General features: G+C 38.7%; 1 protein-coding gene across 1 annotated transcript in view; it reads right to left on the bottom strand.

Annotated features, from left to right (window-relative positions):
* Positions 1-737: 737 nt before the first annotated feature.
* osbpl5 (oxysterol binding protein-like 5) overlaps positions 738-13,800 on the bottom strand; it is a 30,558-nt gene continuing 17,495 nt past the window's right edge. Inside the window, exons 7-23 of the mRNA XM_077516023.1 lie at positions 13,408-13,611; positions 12,985-13,069; positions 12,220-12,382; positions 10,220-10,436; positions 9,932-10,116; positions 9,773-9,854; positions 8,005-8,103; positions 7,732-7,828; positions 6,766-6,864; positions 6,503-6,600; positions 6,338-6,427; positions 5,509-5,645; positions 5,143-5,322; positions 4,917-5,046; positions 4,577-4,691; positions 4,182-4,275; positions 738-2,687 (exon numbers count right to left, since the gene is read on the bottom strand). Coding sequence (XP_077372149.1) covers positions 2,552-2,687; positions 4,182-4,275; positions 4,577-4,691; positions 4,917-5,046; positions 5,143-5,322; positions 5,509-5,645; positions 6,338-6,427; positions 6,503-6,600; positions 6,766-6,864; positions 7,732-7,828; positions 8,005-8,103; positions 9,773-9,854; positions 9,932-10,116; positions 10,220-10,436; positions 12,220-12,382; positions 12,985-13,069; positions 13,408-13,611 — 2,211 coding nt within the window. The 3' untranslated portion in view covers positions 738-2,551. The remainder of the gene's footprint in view (positions 2,688-4,181; positions 4,276-4,576; positions 4,692-4,916; positions 5,047-5,142; positions 5,323-5,508; positions 5,646-6,337; positions 6,428-6,502; positions 6,601-6,765; positions 6,865-7,731; positions 7,829-8,004; positions 8,104-9,772; positions 9,855-9,931; positions 10,117-10,219; positions 10,437-12,219; positions 12,383-12,984; positions 13,070-13,407; positions 13,612-13,800) is intronic.

Genomic DNA, 13,800 nt, shown 5'->3' on the forward strand with positions numbered 1-13,800 from the left:
TCTGCAAGGGACGGAAACCGGAGACAGCAAACTCCCACGAGTTGATACGCTCCACACACATAATACAGATGCAATAAAAACACCAAATGTATGTTTAAGTCATTTGACCACAGTCCACAGATATGAAAAAAATGCATATCAGGTTTATACTACTGATCCTAGAATCCCCATTCATGGACAGTATTAGCCAACGTCAATTTTTTCAATTTATTTGTTATGCAGACTTTGAATGGAAAAAGTAGCATCACCTAGTGGACAAATATAGGAAAGCCATTTCCATGAATTGAAGTGATTTTTTTTTTAAAATTATTATTAAGGGTTTTTCACCCACTCAGCTCAGGTTTCACTCCCAGCCCAGTAGAAAGGTCATCTTGGGCTAGGTATGAATTTAGAACAGGTATTTTTCATAGTTGAAATGCAGTCCCACAACTCCCCAAGAGAACTGCAGAGACGTTTTCCTCTGTCGTTTGACAAAACCATGAATAAGAGCATTTTGCGTCGATGAGCTCGTCTTTTGATGTCACACAGAGGAAAAAGCCCAGTAGAGTATTTTGAAACCTGCTTGGATGACAAAATCAAAAGCTTAACGTTCACAAATGCATAATGCATTGTGGGTAATTCTAATTATAATCAACAAATGAGCTATGACCAAATAAAAATATCAGTTAAACGTGGACTATCATACTTTTGAGGCACAGCATTTCAGTCAAACATGAATCAAGAAAAAAAAGGCAGTATCAGGGTTAAAAGTTTTTACTGTAGTGCTACAGTGTGCAACAAGTGTGAATGGAACAAATTGGGCATCGTGTGTTTTGAAGAGTTTTTGTTCAATGTAACAAAAATAAGTGGCATATACAATCCCAGAAAAGGGCGATTGAGTATAAAAACGGGAAAATAAAGAAAAGAACTTAAAAAGTACACAAAATCATTCAGAGTCGACTTTCATCGCTAAAATTTGCTCCCCTTGGGTACATCAGTTCTGGCACTGGACTGAAATGTTAGAAAATGTGTAAAAAAAAAAAAAAAAAAACACACACACAAAGTCAAAGTCACAGACATGGCTTTGCTTTTAGCATAACTCAATGGCTTTCTCACACACAAATACATACATGAGGACAGCACACAACTCTGGGAGCAAGATTGTCATCCCTGGTCTCGATGCTCTAAGAATGCTTTAGTTACTAACGGGGTAACGTCACACAATAAATACATTCTGAAATCTTTTTTGTATCGCAGTGATTAAAAGCACTGCAGACAAATATGTACATACCTTCGAAAAGAACATACAACAAATCGTGTTTTACATTTTCAAAATCATTTGAACATTGTGGACCAAGATGAACAACAAATGGCCATTTAACAAATGGGGAAGAAAATAACTACATTTGTCGGTAGCCAATTTACCATCGTTAGGAACTTGACATTAACTGTCAATCCACTTGAATTTGTTTTAGGCTATTTACATTTGTGTGTTGGCATGCTGCTAAAATAACCTGTTACAACTAGTTAACACAGACGCAACAGATCAAATCATAAAAATGTTGGTGATAATCTTTCGAAGTGATTGAAATGGTAACAAACAACAAAATGTCAAACTACAGAACTCTCAATATGTTATCTAATAGGCATACGTATTTTTTTCCATTGGCCAAAGTCATTTTGTTTTATGCTAACTCCATAAGCTGCATCCAGAGCTAGCCAAACGCAGTGTGACACAATCGTCCTTTCCGTTATGCCACAGCAGGCACACAAATATAAAGACACTTTGTATGGCTCTCACTCTTGACCCACATTTGCCTTCCTTCCTACAGTATGTGTCACTAGAAACACATACACACACTGCTCCCTGTAAACAAGAACTCTTTGTCCTTTCGGATTATAAATACTGTTTTGGTAAAATTATTCTCATTACAAGACGAGACAAGAGTGGATGAGTGAGCAAGTACAGTAAATACAAAACGCAGAATTGCACTGCTGGAAGATGTTCCTTCTTTCAATTGTATGTGACGTGTTTTTCCTACTTTTTTTTTTTTTTTGGCATCAGCGGTTAAGGCCCAAAATCTGGAGTGGAAGTTATAGGAAACATTGGCGTAGTGATCGACCTGCGCATATAGGGCCTAAAGTACATACAAACAACGCGCACAACACATTTACAGATAGACAGTATTGCAGGGCAAGTAGATAAAGACACTAAGGGGTGGTGGTCTGTGTTGATGTTCTGAGAAATTAATTCTTCATTGTACAACTCATCTTTTTTTATTGAAAGACCCTCTGTCATCCCTCGTTTTCCTGTCCAAAGTGCGTGGGTGCCGGTGCTCTTTCAGCTTGGCTACACTGGGGGAGGAGTCATTTCTCTCTGAAGACGTTTGACAGGTGTTGGTTGTGTTTATTGCTATAATGTTCATGCTAAGCCTGTCCCTAGAAAATAAAAAGAATGGGACTGAGTCCCTCACACAACACTCATCTGAGTTCTAGGCCCCTCCGGCTGATTAGTTTGTGCTTGTGGGAGGGGTCCAATGTCAGGTGGGTGCTGGATGGGGACCCGAGGATCTCAGGCGTAGACGTAGCGGAGGAGGAGATGTGAGAGGAGCACCAAACAGACGATCACGCAGTGCCGAGCCATCCAAGACACGCTGTCATCTGCTGCCCTCTGCTGAATCAGCTGGCGACTCAGAGCGCACAGGTTCCTACAACGACAGCCAAGGTGTGCTTTGAATGCCAACAAATTGGCAACTGCTTGTGTTGAGTATTTTGTTCAACGTTCCCCCAAGTCATTCACCACAATAAAGACAAGATTTTCCAACTGCAAACCGTTATACTAAAAGTTAGCTTAGCTTCTTCTATTTCTTTTTTTCTACTACTAACTTTCTTCATTTTTTTTAATTATTGTTAGTAGCCTGGATGCTATGTGGCACCACACTGACACATCGTGCAGACATCTGGCTTAAAAAGAGGAGAGGAGACTGAGTGGTCTTATCATCAGTGATTAGGGATGGGCGAGTACCGATACCAGGTATCGGTATCGGGCCGATACCAGCCTTTTTTCAAGTACTCGAGTACTCGTGATGCAGACGAGCACAAGCGACCGATGGCAGAGGGGGAAGACGTTAAGTGAGTCCTCCTTGCCTGTAACTGGCGCTAGCTTGCAGCAGTTTTTCACCAAAACTTCACCGGTTTGGAAATACTTAAAAATTGTGAATCTTAAACTAAAAGAGCATTTTTGTGTTTTATTTTGAGCGTTAAGACTATTGAAGAGTGACTGTGCTGTTTTTTTTTTTTTTTTTTTTTGTCAAAATTAAAGGAAATATATTTGTTTAAAAATATCTTTTAGTGATTTTTTTAATTTGTCAAAATGTACTACTGGTATCGGCAGTTGGTATCGGTATCGGTATCGGTGAATACTGAGGGTCTGAGTATCGGTCTGAAAAAAAGTGGTATCGAACATCCCTATTAGTGATAGACCAATATATTTATTTTCCCTAAGACCGATATCGATTATTAGTAGTGAAGGAGACAGATAACCAATATTCCAAGCAAATATTCATTTGCAGCAAAAGAGAAAATAGAGTCAAAATTGAGAGAGAGAGCAAGAGAGAGAGAGAGAAACTTTTTCTTTTAGTTTTAAACATAAAGAATTGACAGCTTTGTTTAAAAATTATAACAAAAAATGCAGGGAGCTTCCAGGGTCATCAGCATGTGTTAAGATAAATTAAAAACTAAGCAAATAAATACAGTAGTTCCCTAAAGTTTTCCACTGTAAATAAAGTTTCCTAAAATTTCAACAGATTTTTTTCAACAGAAAAGCTGGTATCTCACCGAGCGACAAATGCTTGCGAACGTAGCTATTAGCTAATTTGGAGTTTTCGTCAGGGTTTGTAAAAGGCTTCAAAAGATTTTCGCAGACGGTGGAAAAATTGTCTGAATATGTTCGAAATGTCGTTATGACAAGTAAAAACTGTCTGTGAATATCTTACAGATCCTGATGAAAACCGTACGTTCACAAGTATTCACCGCTCAGTAAGATACCAGCTTGAATCGGCCTTCAAGATATTTGTCAAAATGCCAAATATCGCAACAATAATCAGCCCGGCCGATAATTGGTCTATTTCTACTGGTTGATATGTTAAAATCATTAAGTGTGTACCCTGCCCTAGCAAAATCACTGTTGTGCGTCGCATCACCTCTGAATGTCTTGCTGTGTCTTCTGTATGGAAGTGAGGGAGGTCTGGAGGAGGGCCATGTCCTTGCTGCACCGTGCACAGTGGTTTGAGAACTCTGAAAACATGACGGTTACAAAATGATTAGGTTTAGGTACCGGTAGATACCCTACTGATGACAAAATCTTACAACACATCAAACAAAAAGAAAAGCTAATTTCTACTTCGATGAACATAGACAGGGCTGACTTCAACACTCAACTTGTCAGTGGGTGACATTGGTGAAAAAATGTATAATTAATTTACTTAACGATGAAGTAAAGAACATGAATTCAATTTACAATTGGTTCAGACCAACTGTAAATCTGTTGTTTAAATACATATGACAATGTCAGGAAAGTCCTAAAACGTCAACACACCCTCGTTATCAGAAGACTCGTGTGTTGGTTCTGGGGTGCTGCTGCTGCTCTCCGTGTTCTGGCTGCAACTGGACGGCTGACTGCTGGCTTTCCTGTGTGTCCCATTCACTTTAGCCTGCAAAAAAAAAAAAAAAAAAAAAAAGAGTTTTTTTTTTTTGGTTAGTTAAATGTAGTTACCCAAGTTACTTAATTTGAATAATTCAGCCAGTTGATGACTATGACTCCACTGTCTCATGTAGTACAAGTCAGTTTAACGTCCGGATATTTGAGTTGATATTCAAAAGCTCTAAAATTATGTTTACTTATCAAATCTGAACTGTTACAAAGGCGGGTGACTAACCTTGTGTTGCCTGGGCCAGCTGTCGCTGTAAGAGAGTCCATTGTGCCGTCTTTGCGTTTTCTCCAGCGTTTGAATCACTCCATCTCTCTCAAACTGAACTAGACAGCGCTCGGGCTCCCACGGCTCGGCTCTACAGCGAACACGATCGGACAGGTCATTTGTCACTACATATGTTCAACTAAAAATGCAGAGAGAGGACTGTGCTCGCTTTAAAATGTGTTCGTACTCCACATGCTTGTAGGTCCACTCTGAGGTCACTGGGTCCTGACAGAAAAGTCGCGGGGTCCAGGGTTTGTCTCCTCTCTCCCTGGACTCTTTGCGCTGTGCTTCTTCCAGCACAAACTTCTCCTGTGTGGCTTGCACCTGGTCACGCTCTCTGATTGCTTTGGTCACATGCTGCCACAACCTATAAGTGAGGAAACTCTCATCTCAACTCAACTCAACTCAACTCTATTGCTGACATTTTTCTTATCTAGCAAAAATGAGGTAATATAAAGAAGTAGTAACAATACATTTAAACTAGATTGCCAAGATCTTCATCAACACAATTGTGAGGAAAATGCCATTTCATTCTTCCGAGCTCCACGTTTACCTTTCAGACTCAAACTCTCCCTGCTGCTCAAAGTGGACCACATGTCTCTTGAGACGACTGCTACGGACATCTGGGGTTGGGTTCCACAACGTTGCCTGCTGCCCGGAGCGCTTCTCATGAATAAAAACCTCACTGTCCTGATTACAAAAAATATCAAATAATGTGTCATGAAAGGCAGGAAATGAATAAACAACAACGGAAAAAAAACCAAGATGAGCACCTCTTTGTTTTACTTTATCTTTATAGTCAGGGATGGGCAAGATTGCCTCCCATCTTAAGGTAATTTAAAAAAAAAAAAACAATATTTCACATGAAACCCTATTTTTCACTGAATGCTATTTTTCTTTCTTTTTTTTAGCTTTGTTTATGTGAAGACACTGATCAACAATAATTTAATACTGGGAGTTTAATTTCCCTGCTGTGCTAATTTTACAAGCCTCCAGACTACTTATGTGATCCTTCGGGGCAGCCTTTGTATTGACAAAATAACGATCAAGTATTGTTGTTGTTGTTATTAATCATCATCATCATTATTATTATTATTATTATTATTATTATTATTATTATTATTATATACCTTAAAAAATAAACAATTAACAAAAGTCAAATTACACAAATAAAAATAGCGAGCATATAGAGAAAACTAATGAGCTATTTGGACACTTCTGAAACTGCCCTGGAAAATATTGCTAGCTACTATTTAACTTTTTTTTTTTTTTTTTTCCCGCCAACTATTGTTATATTTCAAAATCTTCAAAACAATGCACAATTCTCATACCAAAGGATTAACCCCCCCACAATAAAATAGGAAAGAGAAAGGTTTTTGTACCCAATGGCCATCAACAGTGGCAGCAAGCTCATCCCCCACAAAGATCTTGCCACTGATTTGATTCACAGAGCAGGGACCTCCCAGGAAAGGCTGCAGTGAATAAAAGCAACATGGTTTTTTTGCCTTGAATGCAAGCTAATTTACCAGCAAATGCTGTCAGTTTACCTTTAACTTGAACTCCAGCTCAGTGAAACATTTGTTTTTCTCACACTCGATGGTAACTTTTCCACCCAGCTCTAGTGTCATTGTGCCATACAGGATACCTTTGGAGGACATGGACATGCATGTTAGAACTTCATCTAACAATGTGCAAAATGAAAACTTTTAAGCAATATCTGAATTTTTACAAGCAGTGTGTCATATTTTTCCCCAACTTATAACGCTCTAAATATTATATAAATAAGTGAAATAGCTAAGTGGACAGTTACCTTTGCAATGAGCATAAGGCATTGTGATGACATACTCCTCATCTCTGCTCAGAAAAAGCAGTCTCGCTTTGCCATCCAGAATAGCAGACAGAGAGTTACCTACACAACAGAAAAGTGGAGTAGAATTTAATTAGTGTTCAACATTGCCGCCGAAACTTCCTTTTATGAAAAATTTGGTCATTCCAAAATGTAAAATAGGTTCAATAATATTCCTGAATAGTTAATAAGTAAGACGACAATGTATTAAACAGTATCATCATGGGAAAAAATGTAAATAAAATCATGTAATCTTTGTGCTGTCAAACGATTATTTTATTTAAACTAATTGCACAGTTTTCCATAATTATTCGTGATTAATCACAATTTACTACTTTTTTCTTCAAAGCTTGTCACAGATATTACTTGAGTTATGTAGAATCTCGCAATTAGCGAATGTGTGAATGTGAGGCATTGAAAAGCCTTTTGGGCAACAAATGGGGTATAAAAAGCAGTCCAGTATTAATATAAAATCATTAAATAGAAAATATATTTAGAATCAAAGACTGTCTAATACATTTCTTTGATCCTTGTGCCACAAACAGCATACTTCATAAGGATGACATTTGAGGCCCCATGGAGGGAATGTGATCAGGTATTTTACTCTGACATGATATATCAAAGACGCACAACTAATATGCTATTTGATTTTGCCTTTGTAAAGTGCACAAATTACTTGATATTTGTTCAACAAGTGTGAAGCAAAACTGAAAGTAAAACTTTGACCATCTTCATGCTAAGTTTGGCTGCAGGTTATAGGCCAAAACAGGAATTAATTAACCGAGTTAATGTTTTAACGCTTTAAAGAATCATACAGTACAATGTTTTATTTTTTAACCATTCATAAAGAATCAAGTTATCAAAATACAAGAGGGAACATATGACTATCAAGCATTTAAATGGAAAAGAACACTGAAGTATAATAAATACCATAGAATTTGGACTTTGCCAAGATGCTTCCACTGATGGAAAAGCCATCCTTCCTATTGCAGACATAAAAGGCAGAAATGGGCGGATGATGCGAAATCTGGAAAAAGAAACATCGTGACAATGATGGAGAGTAAACACGGGGCTGTCAAGACTTCATCTGGCATGTATCAGTTTCAAAATTGTTACATTTGTGATTAGTGGGTCTGCATCATTTCATAATCCATCGTAGTTTCTGTTTGCCAGATTTATGTGTATGAGTCTTATGGTTTTCACCTGTTCAGCTATGTAGAAAGTGCAGCCTTCACTTTGGGGATGAGGCCAACAGCAACGAAAAGTTTCCCCCAATATTGGGTTGTAAGGCTTCTTTAGACCCTGGGAAATTTAAAGATGCAGATAAGAATATGTCAGTGAATCTTATTTTGTAAATGTGTACTAAGGAAATGATACAATTAACTTATGGGGACTGTACACATTATCAATAACTTTATTGGAATATATGCAGCCACAAACTCTTGAATTCCAAAATCTTAACATGAGTGAGCAATAGGTAATATTATATAGTCTAGAGCAAGGGTGTCAAACATAAGGCCCGCGGGCCGGATCAGGCCCGCAAAGGGGTTTAATCTGGCCCCTGAGATGATTTTGTAAAGTTAAAAAAAAAATAAAATTGTAATGTCGGACAAATTAATCAGCCAGCCACAATCAAAACATATAAAATGTGTAATTTCACAAGCAGTCCTCAGATGAGCGTACATGAGATGTACGGAGGAATCGTCCTGGATGTCATTATTTTGCACACAACTTAAAGTTACGATTCATTTCATTATTATTATTATTATTATTATTTTTTTATTCACAGACAAAGACCGACATAAACGTGTTAAATACGACACAAATTCAATTACTGGTAACACAAATAGATATGACAATGATTAGCATCCTTATAACGGCATTAACGGTGCCATGCAATGCATTCTGGGAACAATATATATGCAAAACAGGTCGATTTAACACGTCCAGAACGTATACCGGCAAAGTGTTGCCGCGTTCCATTTGCATTTGTGTTATTTTTCGGAACAATATGATTACAGTTGAGCTCCGTAATTTAGGGCTGGTCCAAAAATCTGCGTATAAAAGACGGTAATTGTTTTTAAATTAGATACCGTTATTTTACCGATGCGGCCCACTTGGGAATATATTTTCCTCCATGCATGCATCCTCTGAGCTAACATGAGTTTGACACCCCTGGTCTAGAGTCTTATACATAATAGGTGTTATTAGATCCTATAAAATCTTAACATGAGTGAGCAATAGGTATATTATATAGTCCTGAGTGCTATAAAAACAGATGAATGAAAATGTGAATGTTCAAATTTCAAATACGTATTAGCTTATCAAGTTTCTAATTAAAGTCATGAATTAAAAAAACAAAAAAAACAAAATAAACTTTCTTCCATCTTGTTTTCTTCAATTTCAATGCTTGCACCACTGAAGGTGTATCATGTGACTAACAGACAGAAAAGAAAATATGGAAAGTCTAAAATTACTTTTTGGCAGTAGAATGCCATAGCTATTCATGTAATAATTAAGAACTTTGCATGGTGGATGACTGGTTATCACATTTGCCTCACAGAGCAGAGGTCATGGGTTCAAATCTGTGTGGAGTTTGCATGGCATGTGGCTGCCTGCATGAGTTTTCTCTGGAAGCTCTGGTTTCCTCCCATATTCAAAGACATGGTAGCTTCATTGAAGATTCTAAATTGTCTGTAGGTGTTAATGTGATTAGTTGTTTTGTTTGCTATTTTTGCCATGTGACTGGCTGACGAGCAGTTCAAGGTGTACCCCGCCTCTACCCAAAGATAGCTGGGATAGGCTCCAGCACGGTAATCACATTTTTTTGTTTTTTTATATATAATTGTGTATGTCTCAAGTTTGCTTAACGTTCCCTGCCTAGTCTTACCAAAGAAAGCTGTTGGAATTTAGGGTTTCCCTGTACTAGAGACAATGGGGTAAATATAATTTGACCTAGAACATATCTTACCTTAGGCTTCTTGTAAAAGCCAGACAAGTACCATCTGACCACCTGCTTCATTCGACCATATGCACTGTCTTCCTGTGCAGCTCTAAGGGAAGTAGCAATCATTAAATAGTGTGAAAAAAATATGACAATCATATGTTACAGCTTTCCAGCAATACTGACTGTGAGAGAAGATCAGCATGGTAGTAGTAGTCCGATAGCTTGTCCAGGAAGGAGCGAGGCTCCAGGATGAATGTGGGCAGCACCACCTTTGAGAGGTCCATGCCAGGTCGAAGCTGCTTCAAAATACCCCAGATCAGACCCTTGTTTTCCTCGGAAACAGTCTCAACTTGTGATGCCTCTCCAGCCTGGGGCGCATAAATCATATGTAGACATAAGTAACAGCTGTAAGTTTGTGAACAAAATTGTAACACAAACAAAAAAGGACAACTAGTGTACATGTGATCTTACCTCAGCCATTTCTTCTGTACCCTGCTCAATGTAAACTGTCCCCTGAAGCATGGGAGACATCGCTTCATCTGATTGGTCCACGTCACTCTCCTCTGTCAACCTTCCTCCATTATCAATTGCAGAGGTGTCCCAGTCATCGTGACCGTCACGCTCTGATTTGTCGGAAAAGCCGTCATGGTCCATGTGGTGATTGCCCAGCAGCACAGACTCATTCAATCTTAGAGGAAGAGAGATGTAGTAACATCAATATGAAAGTTATCTATACAATGAGCTATTCAAACACTTTAACTACTTTCTAATACATTGGCGGACTACTTCATTGATCTGTTGGCCAAAAAAAAATCTCTCGTGAAGATTACAAAGCAAGTTGACGTTAAAGCATTATGCCCAAGTTGTGACATGCATTTTTAGAAATACGGAGATGAACTGGTTGTTACTTGTTTAATTCCATACTTGCTGGGTGCAGGGCAGGTACTCAAACATGCATTATTTCTATACAAAAAATAAAAAGTATCAATTCATCCATCCATCTACGTTCTTCCCCCTTCCCAGCCACCTCATTTAACTATTTTAGGGGATCCCAAGGCACTCCCTGATTGCACAGTACTGTACAGTGTGTCCCCTTTAAGTGAACGCATTTGAGATTCCTCTACTACACCCATACAGCCACTAGATGGCTCTGTTGGGCCTTTAACACGATGTGAAAGCATTGTTTTAAAGGCATTTATTAGTATTACAATAGGTACTTTTACCAATTAGCTACAATATACCTAACACATATAGTCAAGTGTTTCTAAAGGCCTAAAGAAAGGCGAAAAGTAAATCCAAGTGAATAGCCATTTTACAGCCCCCTCTTTGGATGTCAGTGCACCCGCTGTGTTGACAACCATGACACCTTTCAAAACAGGAACGCAAATGCTTGAATTCCGAGAGAAGAAGCATTCTTCCAACGACTATACTCTTGTCCAAATTTCAACAACAATGAACGGGGTTATTTACAAAATGTAAGGAAACAACAAATGAGGAACTCAAACACCCAAGTGGACAGACCAGAAAAATCACATTCCAGAACAAAGTAAAATCTGTAAATAATCAAATCTGGAATTAATCAATGCTAAAATGTTATGCAGCTGGGGCATCAATCATTCCCTGAAACCTAAAACATACTCAGTACACAAACAATCTCATTATATTTAAATAAATATAGGTTATTTGTTACCAGTAAATCCAGCTGTTTGTGCGAGCAGGTGTTGTCCTACTTAGTGTACAATTATGTGTTCAATCAAAAAGGCTAAAAAGATTACAGTCCTGTTTTATTAACTGCTACACACTAATGTGCTCGCTCATGTTTGCTGGATGGCAACACTGAATCGTTCTGCATTGCTCGCATTTTTCATGAATTTCCTGCTTTAGTCATGTGACCATGTTGGTTATTGCCATTGGTTGGAAGATGCTCGATGACTATCAATACAATGTGAAACCATAGAAAAGGGGGTGGAGAAACAAGCTGTCTTGAGGCACTCAAACAGCAGTTCAAAAAATGATTTGAAAGAGTATAATGAAAATGCCCATAAATGCAAACCACCACATTCTTATTGGCATGCTGATGTACATATTAAGCACAAAACAAGTTCATGTGATTCAGCTGCTGTGGAGTGTAAGTGATGGGCTGGAGTGCAGTACCTCCCAACCTTGATTGCACATTGGGAAAAAAAAATCTTATGGAACATCACCAAACAAAAACGTCACAAAAAGCATCTATACAGCGTTCCACCGCTATTCGCAGGAAATAAGAACTGAGCCATATTCAAGTAATTGAGAGTACCCTCTGCTCCCCAAAAAGGCTTTTCACTCCTTATACAGTCCACAAGATGGCAGCAAAATATCTGTTGTGTAAATGAAACTCTTCTCAACTACTATGAGTCACAAGAGTGAGCCGTGGCACAGTGGTTTTAGGTATCACTGCTGTTTAGTATGATGTAATTTCAGTCATTACTTACTGCAAAAGCTCCGTGTCTGCTAGCGTGGTAGACTGCAGAAGATGGAGGAAGTGGGAAGACTCAGAAGTTGTGCTGATATCTCCTTCTTTTCCTGACTTGGCCGTTAGCTTGTAGAGGCTGGAGCAACTCAGAGCAAGCTCCAGTGCATCCATCCAACATCGGCCTGAAGAGGCAAACAGATTACAAGTGTGTATATATACTACATTGAAGCAGGGCTCCAAGACTGCCCCTATATGGTGGCAATTTGTCCCTAAAATTTGAGAAAGTAAATTTCTCATCTACTCATGCATGTGCATTTTTTCTTAAGACATTCTCTGCTCCAAAATGTACCCCATTTATCAGCAATACAGTGAAAATGGATGGAAATGTGAATACTTACTTTGTTTGGCAAGTCAATTTATAGTTTGGGCCCCTAAAATTTCAGGTTAGGGGCCATTCTCCTCCTAAATGATAAATGGACTGCTTTTTATACAGTGCTACACCATATGGTCCCCAAAACGCTTTACAATGTCTCACATTCACACCCACATTCATACACCAGTGGTCGGCTGCTGCCATGCAGGGCACTGTAAGGTCCACTGGGAGCAAATTGGGATTCAGCGTCTTGCTCAACGATACTTCGACATAGTCACAAGGGCTGAGGATCAAACCCACAACCTCACAGTTGGGAGACAACCACTCTACCACTGAGCCATAGAACCCCTAGTCCTCATCAAAAAAAGTTAGTCTGGAGCCCTGTGAAGAAAAATTGACAAACATTCTCACCATCAGACTCCGAGGATGCTCTGAAGATCAGGTAGTTGCTTGGTAAAGGCTGTGTGATGGAGCCTACATTCTCTCCTTTGGGACCCTAAACATTCAATCAAACATTGTGTAATGTATCATGGGAATGAAACGCAGCAATCTTAAACAAAAAACATATATATATTATTTTATTCTTATGAAGAACATCCAATGAATGATAGAACTTCAGTTAACATTACTGATTGTTGATAGCGTTGTTGATGCTGATTCATGGTCCACTATGAAATTTATTTCAGTTCTACTCTCTATCGCTTCCCCTACTTTTCTTGCACAGAGTTTTATGTGGGGAGAGCAAAGATCCAGCAAAGCCTATTTAAAGCAAACCTAGCCATCAGCAATTGATGGCTGATCAATGGGGGCACCCAGATTACAAACATGGCTGACCTTGACAGCCCAAATGGACTTGTCCAGTGGATGGTAAAGCTTGAAGCAGAAGCCATCTTTCTTAGAGGGCCTCTCGATGAGCTTGCAGGCACTCAGCAGGACGGTGCCAACCCAGTGGTCAGTTTTGGGGGTCTTATAGATCAAAAGAACACCAGGTTTCAGGGCACACCACAGCTTGGTCCAACTCTTTAAAGAACCCCGGATCTGAAAAAGCACAAAGGCAATGTTGGGATGGATATTTTAAATATCACAACGCATATAAAAATAGGAACACAAGATAGAAATAGCAATATGAATACTGTTCCCTCTGCAGAGGTGGGTAGGGTAGCAAAAAAAGAAAAGAAAAAAAAAGAAAAAAATTTACTCAAGCAAGAGTAGCGTTACTTCGAAATG

Source organism: Festucalex cinctus, chromosome 3, assembly GCF_051991245.1.
Source record: "Festucalex cinctus isolate MCC-2025b chromosome 3, RoL_Fcin_1.0, whole genome shotgun sequence".
In the NCBI taxonomy this organism is placed as follows: Eukaryota; Metazoa; Chordata; class Actinopteri; order Syngnathiformes; family Syngnathidae; genus Festucalex; species Festucalex cinctus.